Source organism: Archocentrus centrarchus, chromosome 22 (genome assembly GCF_007364275.1).
Source record: "Archocentrus centrarchus isolate MPI-CPG fArcCen1 chromosome 22, fArcCen1, whole genome shotgun sequence".
NCBI classification, from domain to species: Eukaryota; Metazoa; Chordata; class Actinopteri; order Cichliformes; family Cichlidae; genus Archocentrus; species Archocentrus centrarchus.
Window position 1 is genome coordinate 28,815,547 of NC_044367.1, and position 13,650 is coordinate 28,829,196.

The 13,650-nt window shown below is 46.4% G+C and overlaps 1 protein-coding gene across 3 annotated transcripts in view; it reads left to right on the forward strand.

Annotated features, from left to right (window-relative positions):
- arhgef10 (Rho guanine nucleotide exchange factor (GEF) 10) overlaps window positions 1-12,723 on the forward strand; it is a 43,139-nt gene extending 30,416 nt beyond the window's left edge. For all 3 annotated transcript variants that reach the window (XM_030719367.1, XM_030719369.1, XM_030719368.1), the window contains 5 exons: window positions 2,644-2,786; window positions 4,843-5,017; window positions 11,074-11,196; window positions 11,415-11,912; window positions 11,996-12,723. In XM_030719367.1, coding sequence (XP_030575227.1) covers window positions 2,644-2,786; window positions 4,843-5,017; window positions 11,074-11,196; window positions 11,415-11,899 — 926 coding nt within the window. In that variant the 3' untranslated portion in view covers window positions 11,900-11,912; window positions 11,996-12,723. The remainder of the gene's footprint in view (window positions 1-2,643; window positions 2,787-4,842; window positions 5,018-11,073; window positions 11,197-11,414; window positions 11,913-11,995) is intronic.
- The last annotated feature ends 927 nt before the right edge of the window (window positions 12,724-13,650 follow it).

The window sequence follows — 13,650 nt, forward strand, 5'->3', positions numbered from 1 at the left end:
TCAAAGTTTGCGACTTAATCGTGAGGCTGTGTTTATGAATAACGGCTGGCTTTGTAGCACGGTGTACCAGCGTTACTATGTTAACCTCGGCTATATGAAGAAATGTGAGGGGGTCTCCTCTGCTCTGTGTTCAGATTCTCTTTCCATTTGCTTAGTTGTCTTGGAGAAACCGATCTGTTTCCAGCACTGACCTATTTAACGTCTTCCCTCCCTGACGAGTGCCGACACTTCACTCTGAGCTGAGCTCCAGTTTTTCAGTCTCTCTGTTTTGCCTGCATGATGGTGCAAACAGAGGAGCTTCTTTCTAATTCTGTCTCTGTTTCTGCCACATCACATGGAGAAACATAAGCACCAGGAAACTGAATCCTTGTTATTCTTGTATCACCGCACTGAGGCATGTTTTATTCTCCTCTACTCATTCCTCTCCTCGCCCTGTATTAACTCAGATGAGGATAAATTCTTGCTGTGTTCCTGTGCTTGTGTGCAGCACAGAGCGGTAGAAAGGATATGGATGATGGCCTGAGGACAGAAACACACAGGGAAAGCTGTTGTTACTCCTCCCGCTGCCATGCTACAGTTTCCCTGGAAGAAACACTCAGCATGTGTGTAACTGCTCAGGAATTTTTTTGGACTGCTCATTAGACCTCATTTTCTTACACAGCCTTTTTCCCTTCATCAGATACTAGATGATGGCACAGTGTATGGCAGCGCTGAACTTTGGTGGAACTGGTCCAAGTAGCTGCTTGTTAGCATTCATCTTCTCTGCTGTATCAAATGGATTCCCAGAAGGAAAGCCTGGCCCTCAGAGTTTCATATGTATGATTTCTGCCACTGTCTCAGGAACGTGATGCTTGATGCTAAAATGATGACTCGCCCTGCGTGCATTGGTGGGGAAACTGTTCCCTGCGCTCGTGTTGTAATGCTGCTCTAGTCCTTTGTCGCAGTGACCGGCTCTGCCTGTGCGCGATTAGCATTTAAATCAGACCCACGGCTGAACTTCCAGAGAACCGCAGAACAGGCAGATATGAGTTTATAATCACTGATATGAACCTGGCAGCCGATCAGAGGGGAGCAAAGCTGTCAGTGCTGAGGCTGCACGGGAAGACTGGGTGCAGTGTTTGTGGAGCCGGCCCGTCAGCCTAGTTCTGCCACAGTCATGTTTTCTGTGAGTGACTGTGAGAGATGGAGGAAGAGGGAGGCAGTGATTCAGCAGAGGTCACGTCACAATCAGAGCATGCTGCTGTCCTCCATCACCTACGTTCTCCCATCCATTCGTTAAAAATGATTGGTTCGCTCCCGAGCTTTCAGTATGCGGTGATGGTTTGTGTTTGTGCGCACACACTCACACATACACTTTGTTGTAGCTGATATTAATATGAGGAAATGCTGCAGTTGAGGAAAGAAGAGATGTGGGCAGAAACCTAGCAGAGTTACATAAGCCTGGAAGTTGGCACTGCTCTCTTTCTTTCCCTCTAAAGCTCCTTTTTTCTCCTGTACACTCACCTACATAGTGTGATTATTACAGTAATATACAGCACACAGGGCACTGCTAATTCTGCCTTTCTCCTTCAGCCCCCAGTCTTTCAGAGGTACCATTACTACCTGAAAGAACGCCTCTCCCTTCAATAGCTGCCTTTGTGCCTTCTGGTAAACAAACAGCACTGGTGAGGCAGCCTCAGTCACATCTTGGCCTCGATCAGCTGAGGGAACGAGGAATCTGGGCCCGCGGAGGCACGCTGGAATTACGTGTGTCAGGCTGTTCCTGTTGTTTACATGGAGATTTCTTTAATGTGCAAAATGCATCAAAGACTCTCCAACATGTTTATGACCGAAGTCTTCAGAAGGAACACAACCGTTACAGAGCTGTTGATGTATGAAGCCACTGCAGGGGGTGTTTGATTGCAGTAGCTGGTGCTGTAGGTGCCCGGGCACATGTAGAACAGAGTGTGTAGGAGGTGTGTGTGGGATTCAGCTCAGCTCTGACTAATGCTTCACAGCCCATCTATATTCAGAGTGAACGATGTAGAAACTATCAATGGCCACTCTAGCAGCAGTCGCAGTTATAAATGCAGATGACCTTCACAGATGACATTTATGAAGACAGACAGACTGTTATTGTGCTGTTTATGTACAGTGTGACCCATTCGTAACAATTAAAAGAAAGATGGCTCTGGGTTTATAGTCTGTAATCAATAAATGCAATAAATCCTACGGCAGGTTGGATACAATGTTATGATGTTTCATTTATGTTCAGTGGATGTGTGTGTGTGTGTGTGTGTGTGGATGTGTGTGTGTGTGTGTGTGTGTGTGTGGATGTGTGTGTGTGTGTGTGCGTGTGGATGTGTGTGTGTGTGTGTGTGTGGATGTGTGTGTGTGCGTGTGTGTGTGGATGTGTGTGTGTGTGTGTGTGTGTGGATGTGTGTGTGTGTGTGTGCGTGTGGATATGTGTGTGTGTGTGTGGATGTGTGTGTGTGCGTGTGTGTGTGGATGTGTGTGTGTGTGTGTGTGGATGTGTGTGTGTGTTGTGTGCGTGTGGATGTGTGTGTGTGTGTGTGGATGTGTGTGTGTGCGTGTGTGTGTGCAGCATGAGGAGCTTTTGTTTGCTCTCTTAAACCTGCTGCACTGTTGTGTTGGCTCTCACAGACGGTTTGTGGAGCAGCGACCACCCCACGTTACTGAAGCTGGGGGTCCTCCCTGTGAAGGCCATGCTTGCTGTGGAGGAGCACCTCTGGGCCTCCTCAGGTGGACAGGTCTTCATCATCAGCACCCACACACACTCAGTAGAGGTAAGTCTGATATTGTTTGGCTTTTGTTGCAGTGCATTCCATCTCGCCATCATAAACAGGGCCGCTGTTTATGATGGCGTTGGAGTAAACATCACTTCCTGTCTGCCTTCCTGTCTGCGTGTCTGCCGCAGCCCGCCTGTGTACATCACACAGCAAATACAGGAGTCCAAAAATTACAGTCTCCCTCATCCTGTCATGTTTGTGGGAACGTGAGTTTGAGTTGTTCACATTAAAAATAAGTAAGAACTTAGTTGTAGGCGTGCCAAACAATATTTGGCACGCCTACAACTTAATTTAAAAAAGGCCATCTGGAAAAATAAAACTACCTCCAGGTAGAAATGATTAATATAAATGAGCCTTGGGCAGGTGGTGTAGTGGTTAGCACTGCTGCCTCACAGCAAGAAGGTCTGGGTTTGAATCCCCCATCGGGCCTTTCTGCGTGGCGTTCGCAGGTTTCCTCCCCCAGTACAAAGACATGCAGTTAGTGGGGTTAGGTTCATCGGTGATTCTAAATTGTCCGCAGGTGTGAGTGAGAATGTCCCCTGTGACAGGCTGGCGACCTGTACAGGTGTTCCCTGCCTCTCGCCCTGTGACAGCTGGGATAGGCTTCAGAGTGGATGAAGGTGATCCATAAACAGGACTTACAACTTAATTCATTTTTAATAATTATAATTATCTTACATGACAAAGATGCAAAACATAAATACAACCTTTTTTTTGTTCTTCATATTGGAAAATGACTGCATCCAGTGTGCTACATGTACATTCATTACACATGGGTGGTGTGGGGTCACCACAGGGGGAGTGACAAACTCTAAGGTTTTTCCAGGACGGAGAACATTTTAAAATGATGTCAGTAAAAGTGGGAAGGCTCGTCAGCAGGTTAAAGTTGCTCTCTTCCCAGTCCTGGGATATGAACGGCGCTCCGTGTGTGTCCCGGTCTGGTTCCAGGAATGGAAGCACCTGCTGCGGATCCAGGAATAGTAACTTTCCTCTGACATGCACTCACTCATAATCAGTTTAGCCTCATTAAGCTCATTATGTCGGACCACCTGCCTGTACCGCTCTCGTTCCTCGCTGCAGACTCACCGTTTGTCCACAGGGGTAACTAAAGGTCAGGCAGAGCAGAAGTGCTGAGCTTTTTAGAAACGTTAACAAAATCACAACAATGGTTACAGACCGGAGAGCAGTCCATCTGCATTTCATGCTTCTTCTTATCAGAACCTGTGCTGAAACATTGTGAATGGACTCTCCTTAGCCAAATATAAGCTCGCCCACACGTCAGGCAGCGCGCGGTGAGATTATGTAATTCACGCTGGTGGAAGGAGTTTATTGGTCTCTACTCACAAAGAATTTGTACTTTATTAATTAAACAAAGATCGAGGGTTAAGGAAAAGTGCATGAAACAGATTTGTGATTTGCCACACAAACCTAAATGTGTTGGATGAATAGTTCTCATTTGCTGTTGTGAGCCTTCCTTTTACACCTAAAGCATAATTAGACGTAGCACAGCTAACAGTGCATGGGTGGGCCGCTGCAGCCTGAGCAGTGTGAGGCAGACTGTCTGTGGGCTGCTTCTCTCCACCTCACAGTCACACAGCCAACATGTGACAGAGGCGTGCAGTGCAGACAACAGGTTTGACCTGCTGAGATGTGTGAAATACATGCATGTTATAATAAAACAGGCTGTTGATGTCATTCAAGTCATCTTTAATCAGGATAGCTAGCTCTGAACTTGTTACTATTAAATTATGACCCTCACGGGTGCCTGGGTAGCTCAGTGGTGGAGCAGGCAACCACATACATATGCTGCATTGCGGTGCGGGCGGCGCGGGTTTGAGTCCCGGCCCATCACCAGTTTGCCTGTGTGTCTTCCCCCCGTTTTCTGTCTCCCTCTACTATCAATGAAAGCTGCTGTGGCCAAAAATGCAACAAAAAATAAATAAATTATGACCTTCGATGATGAATGCGCCTGTAATCTGCAGATATTCTCCTCAGTCTTAAGTCCGTGTGAATCTGACCTGCTGTGTCACCTTCTCCTGCCTCCCATATTCAGCGGCAGTTGGAGGCCCACCAGGATGAGGGCATGGTGGTGTCCCATATGGTGGTGGCCGGGGTCGGCATATGGATCGCCTTCAGCTCTGGTTCCACGCTGCGACTCTTCCACACCGAAACCCTCGAGCACCTGCAGGACATAAACATCGCCACACCTGTCCACAGTATTCTTCCAGGTGAGACATCATCTTCATTTTTACAGTGGAAGTTTCTACATATCTTTGCATAACTTTAGACTTCTTCATTCAGTGAACGTGAGCATCAATTATGTAGAGAAAATGTCACCTGTCCAGATCACCTGAAAATTGATTAATTATTACATAAAGTTTATAAATTCCTTTTTTTCAGTCTTTTCAGAGTGACCATCACCTCCCTAACACTTTGTTTTTGCATTTTTGACAAATAAAATAATCTAAGTAGGCCCTTCTCAGTCCAGTCACTATCAAACATGCAGAACACGGTGCATGAAAGTGGTTCTGCTGCCAGAAATCCAGCATTTTATTCCAACATTCCTGCAGCTGCTCTTCATTTCTTTGCTGCAGGCCTTCAGTCACTAATAACATTGTATTGAGAGAAGTGGCTGCTCTGCCTTGTGATTTTAGATTCAGTCCTGAACCACTAACCTTCTGTTTGCCTGACAGGGACTGCAACTCTCTTTGACTTCTAATCTTGGGACCATCTTCTCACGTATACTTGCTCAAATACAGCCCAGCAGTACTGGCCTGTGATACATGTCCCATCACCTCACATTTCCTCAAGAGATGCCTTTCTCAGCACCTTTAGCAGATGTCGCTGTAGGTGCTCATGCAGACAGCTTTTATTGTGGCAGGTTTGTCACAGCTTTGTGTGTTAAGCTACACATAAAGCCTTTAAAAACAAATATTGGATCATCCTTTTATTAAGTGAAACAGCCATGAATCACATTTAAATATAGCACACAGTGTATTTGTAGCTCAGCTACTGGTTGAGCCGGTCAGTGAACACTTTGTTTTGGCTCACCCTACCACTTAATAACAACTAAATCTTAAGCAATCACAATTTTTAATTTTAATATAACCATGGCAAATAAAATCAAAACTAGCTGCTGTGACCGAGTAAATCTTTGCCGTTTGGATTAAATCAGTGATGTCGGAGCGTCTTGGGGGAATGACTTTTTCCATCAGCAGACATCATAATTGGCGAGTACCGTTATTGTAAAGAGAATATTGGTTTCATCCGACCGGTTTCAGCAGATGACCCCCCCTCCCTGAGCCTGGTTCTGCTGGAGGTTTCTTCCTGTTAAAGGGAGTTTTTCCTTCCCACTGTCACCAAGTGCTGCTCATAGGGGGTCGTCTGATTGTTGTGTTTTCTCTGTAATTGCTGTAGGGTTGTTGTGTTCGGTGCTGTATAAATATAATTGAACTGAATCTTTCTGACACTTTTCGACACTGCTGTGATACCTGCAGCCTGACAAACATCAATGTCAGTTTTATTTATATAACACATTTCATTGCACATAAACTTGATGTGCTCGCGCGCACAAACACACACAGTTAAGTGTAAGCCTGTGAGAAGAATAATAGCTTTTTCCAATGAACAGGACCACAGTAACTAAGATCACCGTCAGCACACTGAGATCTGGGAACAGTTCAAAGATCTGCAGCTGATGACCTGAGAGGACTAAATGGCTCTAAATGAGCCGTGACTCACGGACAGTTTCATTACAGAGTTAAAAGCAGGGTTTTTATTCCAGAGAGCAAAGATTTGTTCTGGGGTTTATCGGTGAACACAGGTTTTGTGCCTGTGTGACAAAAACACATGCCTTTGACTGTGTCCACAGTCCTTTAGCTAGGATACTTTGTGACTTCGACAAATGTTGCATTACAGTAGATGATGTGGTGTTTAGCGTGCAGCAGCAGATGTTGAGGACACTTTCCTGCCGTGCATATTTAAGGCAGACATTGCTGCTGATGATGTTGAGGTCAAATCTAATCATGTCTGTGTGACAGTCATCCCAGGCTGAAGTCATCAGAGTGACCTGCTGCTTTGGATCTTGTAATCTGCTGCATTATATCAGCATGACCCAAAAACACACAGCCTCAAAGGATGATGGGAGCTGTTGCTGTGGGGAGATTGCTTCTGTTGGTTTGAAGTCAGGATTTATCTGGTCCTGCTTTTTTTCCTTTGTGCTGAGTAATCCCGACAGCTGTGGGCTGATGTACGCTTTCTCTGTAACGCTGTCTGGAAGTTTGTTTGATTTTTATAAGTGCTGACAGTCGGATCTTTGCCTTCCTCTAGAAACTCGATGTTACTGTGTGTTCATTCTTTTGGTGAAAGCAGCATTTACTCCTCAGCTTCAGCATTGTTAGTATTCCTGTCATTTGGGCTCATTTTTCCATCATGCTGTGATATTTCCCAGAAAGGCATCCAAAATCTTAAGGTACCATTTGAGAAAAGAGGGTGTGTCCAGTACACGTGGTGGCTCTTTGCATCAGTCACGGGATGGGGTGGGGGGGTGATATTGTAGCCAAAGTGAGCATCCAATCACGGGACACAAAGCAGGAGGCAGGTATGCATGCAAAGACCTGAGAAACACAGGTAACAGCAACATGTAAGAAAAGGCTAAATATACCAAAGTAATCAGGAAGAGGAAACAATCGGGAAATACAAGGAAACACCAGGAAGTAAAGAAGAAAAGGCAGACAAGAAAAATAGCTACCAAAATAAAACAGGAAGTCACAACGAGGTTGTCATGGAGACAAGCCGTACACACAGACTACAAATACACTGACACAAGAAGTGAAGCAAAGAGAACGTTAAAAACTGGAGGAAGTTACTGAGTGACTGCTGGGAATGTTTTTTAGGATCAGCTGGGAATGTCGTCACACCATCCACGCATTTTTTGTGTGTATGGCAGCATCTCATTCACTGTGGTGCGCTGCTTAACTGCACCTCTGCACCATCATAGCTCTGACAGCAAACAAAGCCGATCCCTGCAAACAGTGAACTTACAAACACAAGTTCGTTCAAGGAAATCCCTAATTGCAAGTAAAAATGTCTGAGATTGCCTGCTTGGAAAATGCACACTCTCTTGGTCCAGTGTAGAGCCTCACCCTGACATTCAGTGTTGGAGTAGAAGTACTCATTATCTGACAGATGTAAGTGATAAAGGCAGCCTGCTTTGGGACCACACTACCCATATTAGCTAATAGAAGCCATGCAACCACAGAGGAAGTTCGTTCTGGGACAGACCGCCACACATAAATGCTTTTATCCTCTGGGCCTGGCCATTAAGCACTGACTTCCTCTGATAACAGCAGTGGGTCTCTGGACTGTCAGTGAGCATTGGAATCAAACTCTGCCTGGTTGTATAGCTGTGGTGTTATTATTTTAATAAAGCAGTTGCATGAAGCCCACCTGTACCTTCGTCAGCTCTTGTACTTTTCCAGAGTGTCCATGGCAGCATTTCTCCCTGCAGACTGCTGCGGTGGGACAGAATGAAGCTGAGAAATGTGCCGTTTCTGCACAAACTCTGACGTCTGAGCTGGAACTGCCTGCAATCTATATTTTCGGACCGATGGCTCTTTCATCTGCAGTTCTGTGCATCCGTTAATGGTTGTTTACTGAGTCGTAATAATACCAGCTTATCAGAAAGCAGCAAAAACCAGAGATCATACTGATCTTTGTTTCCTCATTTCACTGTGAAAGCTCCTACTGCAGCTTCTACAGAACAGAAAGGAGGACTCCAGATGGACTCGGGCTGGGTTGGGTGTCTCAGTCAGAGGAGCAGTGCTGAAAGCAGGACTCACCCTAGGTGGGGTCATTCTTCTCGTGTTCATGCATGTTGGAGCGATTCTGCTGAGTCCCATTGTTGCAGTCAGGAGCTCCTTATCCAAGCAGTAAGCGCACGTCCGGCTAATGCGCTGTAATTCCATCATCATTTTCCCTGTAACATAAACTGTAGCTTGTGTTAAAGGAATTTAAGGCACTGATGTGCTATGAGTAGTGGACTGTGTGATCATTCCCATATTGAGAAGCCCAAAAACCTTCAAAGCTGTGTGCTGGGAAACCAGCTGATCACTGAAGGCAGCTCTTCTTTTATACTGCAGGTTATTCTGAAGCGTGTTTGTTTTTCATATAGAAATGAAGTGTTAGCTCATCGTGTCCACTCATCAAAGTTTTTCTATTATAGAAGCTTAAAATTTCCCTGGCATCAAAAACAAACATGTCTTTGCCTGTAGTGTCTCGCTGAGATGGAGCTTTTTATTCTCCTGAGGATTTATTAAACATCTGCAGGGGTGGGGTTGGGGGGGCAGCTTGGTGCAGCACCTCTGCAGTAAACTCAGACGTAAAACAAGTTTGGAAAAATTCACTCCAGCTAAGACTTGATTAAAGCGCGAGTTTGTAGTAGAGACGATGGCAGCAGGCTGCGCTGTGATGAGGTCTCAGAGGATGGTGGCAGGCTGGCTGCCCTCTGCGCTGAGGGACTAGTCTGCCATTGTCTGCTGCTCTGTGACCTATATAGGCAGCCATGCGTGGCCTAATGGGAGGCAAATATCAGGGGGGGTCAGTAAATAACACCTTCAGTTCTTCTTTCTTTGTGCACCTCCCGACATGCATCACACGTGTACCGGTGAATAAAACAGAGCTGAAAGGACTGAGTGGACAGGATAGGACAGGAGGGAATACTGCAGCTGCAGCATCAAATAACTCCTGTTATAACTCGTCTCAATCTGCTCTCCTCTTTGGGAACTCTAACACTGAAACTAAGGGATTATTTCTGATGGTCAGTGAGCTATACACGAGGATGTGTGTGTGATACTCTCTGCATTAACTTCTAGCTGGTGATGTGTAGCCATGTTTAAGCCCCTATAATGCCTCTTTCAGCACGGGGAAACAGTAACGCGCTCCTTCAGACTGAGCTGTAATTATGATGACGTTCCACTTAGCTCCACCGCAGGTCTAAAATTCATCTGCCCAAGGCTTTGGTTAATGATAACAAACCTCCAAAACTAATTGAAGTAGGTATGAATTCAGACAGGAGAGCCCTTTCTGTAGCAATGACACAGGGACCAGCACTGCTGTTACTCACAGTGTGCTGATGGGAGTTATTTCTAGAATGGCTGAATCTGTATTTCTGTAACGTTTGGGATTTGCTCTTCTGTCCTGCTGTTGGTTGTCAGGACTAAGTGGCGATCAGAGAAGTGTGGGATCGAGGCCAAAGCCCGGCCGTGTTGCCGGGTTTATTTTAGTTCACCCTCTGGATGGGGAACTCCAAATATTATGAAAGGAGGAAGTTGAGCAAGACTCCCAACCGGCAGTGTGCATGTTTCTGCTGACTCTGGGCCCTCATTAGAAGCACATGTGTGTAAGACGCAGGACCCGCTACCTGCCTGCATATCTGGCAGCTTTCCAGGAAGTGTGTGTGCCCCATGTGAGGGGTCAGCTCTAGTGAGGGGGGTCAGGCAGATAGACTGGCAGTAATTTTTCCTAAAGCCCAAGAGGATTACTCTGAAGGAGGAAGTTTGAGTCAAGCTGTTGTAGCAGTAATGACTCACGACAGTCTCGCCTCCCACATAGCAGGACTGAAAGGGGTGTTTTTACAAAACCCCAGATTACAGTCATAAAAATATGATAAATATGTCTGGCTGCGTACCGTTTGTGGCACAGCTAGTTCCCAACAACTGGAGAAGGTCTGAGATGAGTTCCAAGTCCACATAATAAGTCACCTAACAAAGGCTGTCAGTGTGGCTGAATTTATTGGCTTCCTTACTGAAAGGTGCTGTTACACTGCAAAGTGGCTTCACAGTGATTCCTCTGAGCAGGAGGGAAAGAAGAAGGTCAGGTCAGACTGTCCTGTTGTCACTGCCATACGTTTTCTGAATAGAGGCAAAGCTCCTTCCCTAATTGCAGCATTACGCTTCACTCATTCAGTTACATAAGACTTTTGTGTTTGTTTGTTTGACTATAATAGTTCATTTATTGTGTCCAAAAACTTGAAAAGAGCTGCTTTTATTTCGGCTCCTCTCTGCGTTGCCCTGGAGACAAACGAGCGTTGATCATGTTGCCACATACCTCCCTCCCCGCTTCGCACCAAACGATTTTCAAACCTGGTAAAGAGACCCTTTAACTGTGCACTCAGTGTGGGAGGCTGTGTTTGCTTAGCTGGGTCTCATTATAAACACACATCATTGGCTTTGCTCCAGCACGTTCACGTAGGTGTGACTAAACCCAAGTTTCTGCTTTAATGTAGGGAACCAAAGAGTGTCGGTGAGCAGTCTGCTGGTTTGTCACGGTCTCCTACTGGTAGGGACCAACTTGGGAGTGACTGTGGCTCTCTCTGTCCCCAGACTGCAGGGCATCCCCAAAGTAACAGGTAAGACTGATATACAACTGCATCATGGATGTGTTTGTGCATCAGTTTGTAGAGTATACAGCTGCAGTGACTGCAAAAGTTACATCGCTGGCATTTGTGCAGCTCTGCGTGCAGGATTAGACATACCTACCTCGCTGCTTTATTTTGCTACATCAACTTGGACGTCATGTCCAAGCTCAAATCTGAGCCTAACTTTGAATGTTGGTGCCTGATCTTAGGTCGGGGCATGGTGTCATTACACGCTCACAATGGACCAGTCAAGTTCCTCACCGCGGCCGCTGCAGTGTGTAACCGGCCGTCTGGTCTGCCACTCCAGCCTGCAGAGTCAAAGGATGTGGAGAGCACCCAGCCTCCATCAGACTCATCCCCGACACCCCCTCAAGGATGTGGGGTGTGGCTCGGAGAGGCGGGCTGCACCACCATGGCTCTCCAGGACTCCCTGTCCTCCTCATCCTGCGGCTCTCTAGCTCCATCCCAGGGTTCCTTGGAGCACGGGCCTGAAGATGGGGCCCTTTACGATGTGCTTCATGACCCGGCCCATCACCAGAGGGGCCGCCGCTCAAGTAAGGTGGATGTGAGTTCTCTCTTGGTGGTATCTGGAGGTCTGGGGCACCGCAGGGTCAACAAGAAGACCAAACAGTCGCGCCACGAGGACACCACCTCTACCATCATGATCTGGCAGATCCCCTTACTCAACATGTGACACCAGCACCAAGGTGGGAGATTAGCAATCATTAACCATCAGCAGATAATGTAGTGCATGCAAATATCTTCACATTTATCCTTTTGCTTTCTTCAGGTGAATCCAGAAGTGCTGCATACAACTCTCACAAGAAGATCTACTGTTAACACTTGACAGAATATTTGGGACCAGAATGGGACAAAGATCAGGAAAGAGCAGGCAGAGGACGGCCGCAGAGCAGCCGAAGGCCGGACTGAAGTCCATAAGGACGGAAACACGGTCTCTGATGTTGGCCGGTGTTGCTCTGTGATATAGCTAACACATTTATTACTCTCCAGTGTTTCAGGTTCAGCGTGTGGAGCTGCAGTATTTAAATCAGTGTTGAAAAGAAATTAAAGAGTTAAGACATGAATATCCTGACTGCTTGGAGGTGCGTAAGGAAACGGCTACGTGAGCTTCTCTGGGCTTTGGACAGAGTTTCTATCAGAGCTGCACCTTTAAGGATGACAGCTGAGGAGTCTGTGCATGAGGTCAGAGAGGGCGCGCGCGTGTGTGTATACGAGTGTGTGTGTTGTGTCACTCCTGTAGCAGCTTCTCTGATGCTCCACTGTGCTAACAGAGAGGATTTTAAAGGTGAGACCTGATGAATAAAGTGGTTTGTGAGGTCTGATGAGGATCCTGCTGGTCAGGTTCCTGTTCATGGAGGGAGGAAAGACTTGCTGCCAGCATGAGAGATTTTTGTTTCTGGATGTCTTAAAAAAATATGAAAAGCTTTATACCTGTGCCACACCTTTTATGTGCTTGTGTTTATTAACAAATGTATAAACACTGTTTTATTACGCACACTTGTTTCCTTGTTTGAAGTTTAGTTACATTTGGCAGAATAACACAAAGGTGGTGCGACAGCGACCCCGACTCTGAGACGAGCAGAGTGCGAGCGCGCCTCTGTGCTTGGCTCTTTCTAACCGTGTGCTGCTCCGTGACTGCGCAGCCATCGGTACATGCCGAGACTAGCGATGCGCCCGGGGGGGCCGCGGGAACTGAGCCTGATTCAGCTCTTCCGGGATTTCTCCTGCTGCTGAGCAGAGAGGGTCAAGACATTTTCTCTCTCGCAACACCCACATCCACCATTGCACAACCAGGATTCCACTATCAGTTCTAACAAAAATAGACACTTTGGACGTGTTCCCACGCTGCAATCCTCCGCAGCCCGCGCTCAGTCCTAATATTACCTGATCAGATGTTTCTGGGTAGTATCTAATATGCTCTAACTGAGGTAATATTTAACTCCTTTAACTGAGTACTGCCTTTGATTTATTAGCTAGGAGTCAAACACAGTGTCAGTAGCCCAGTTATCAGGCTCTCACAGCTCTGCGACGGGAAGTCTTGTTTTCCGTCTGACCCTGGGTTTCCATGGAGACACTCGTTCTGTACCGGGGTGTTGTGCGAAATTCTGTTCCCCCGTGAAATTCTGTTCCCCTGTTTCGGGAGAGTGAACTGCAGCCAGAGGCGGATCACGGCGCTTCTGATCAATTTCTCGGTAAAAGTCTTACAGTTTTTATTCCTCTCATCAAGAACAACAACTCTTGTGAATATGAAAACATTTGCTCTTTATTTGCCAAAGTTACACGGGGGGAACCAAATATTTCAGCCATCCAAAATATTGTGTTCCCCCTCCATGAAATGGGAACAAATTAATTTACGAGCAAGTCTTTTACAGTGTCTTTTTACCGAGTAATCGATCAGAAGCGCCGTGAATTCAGTCGGATCCG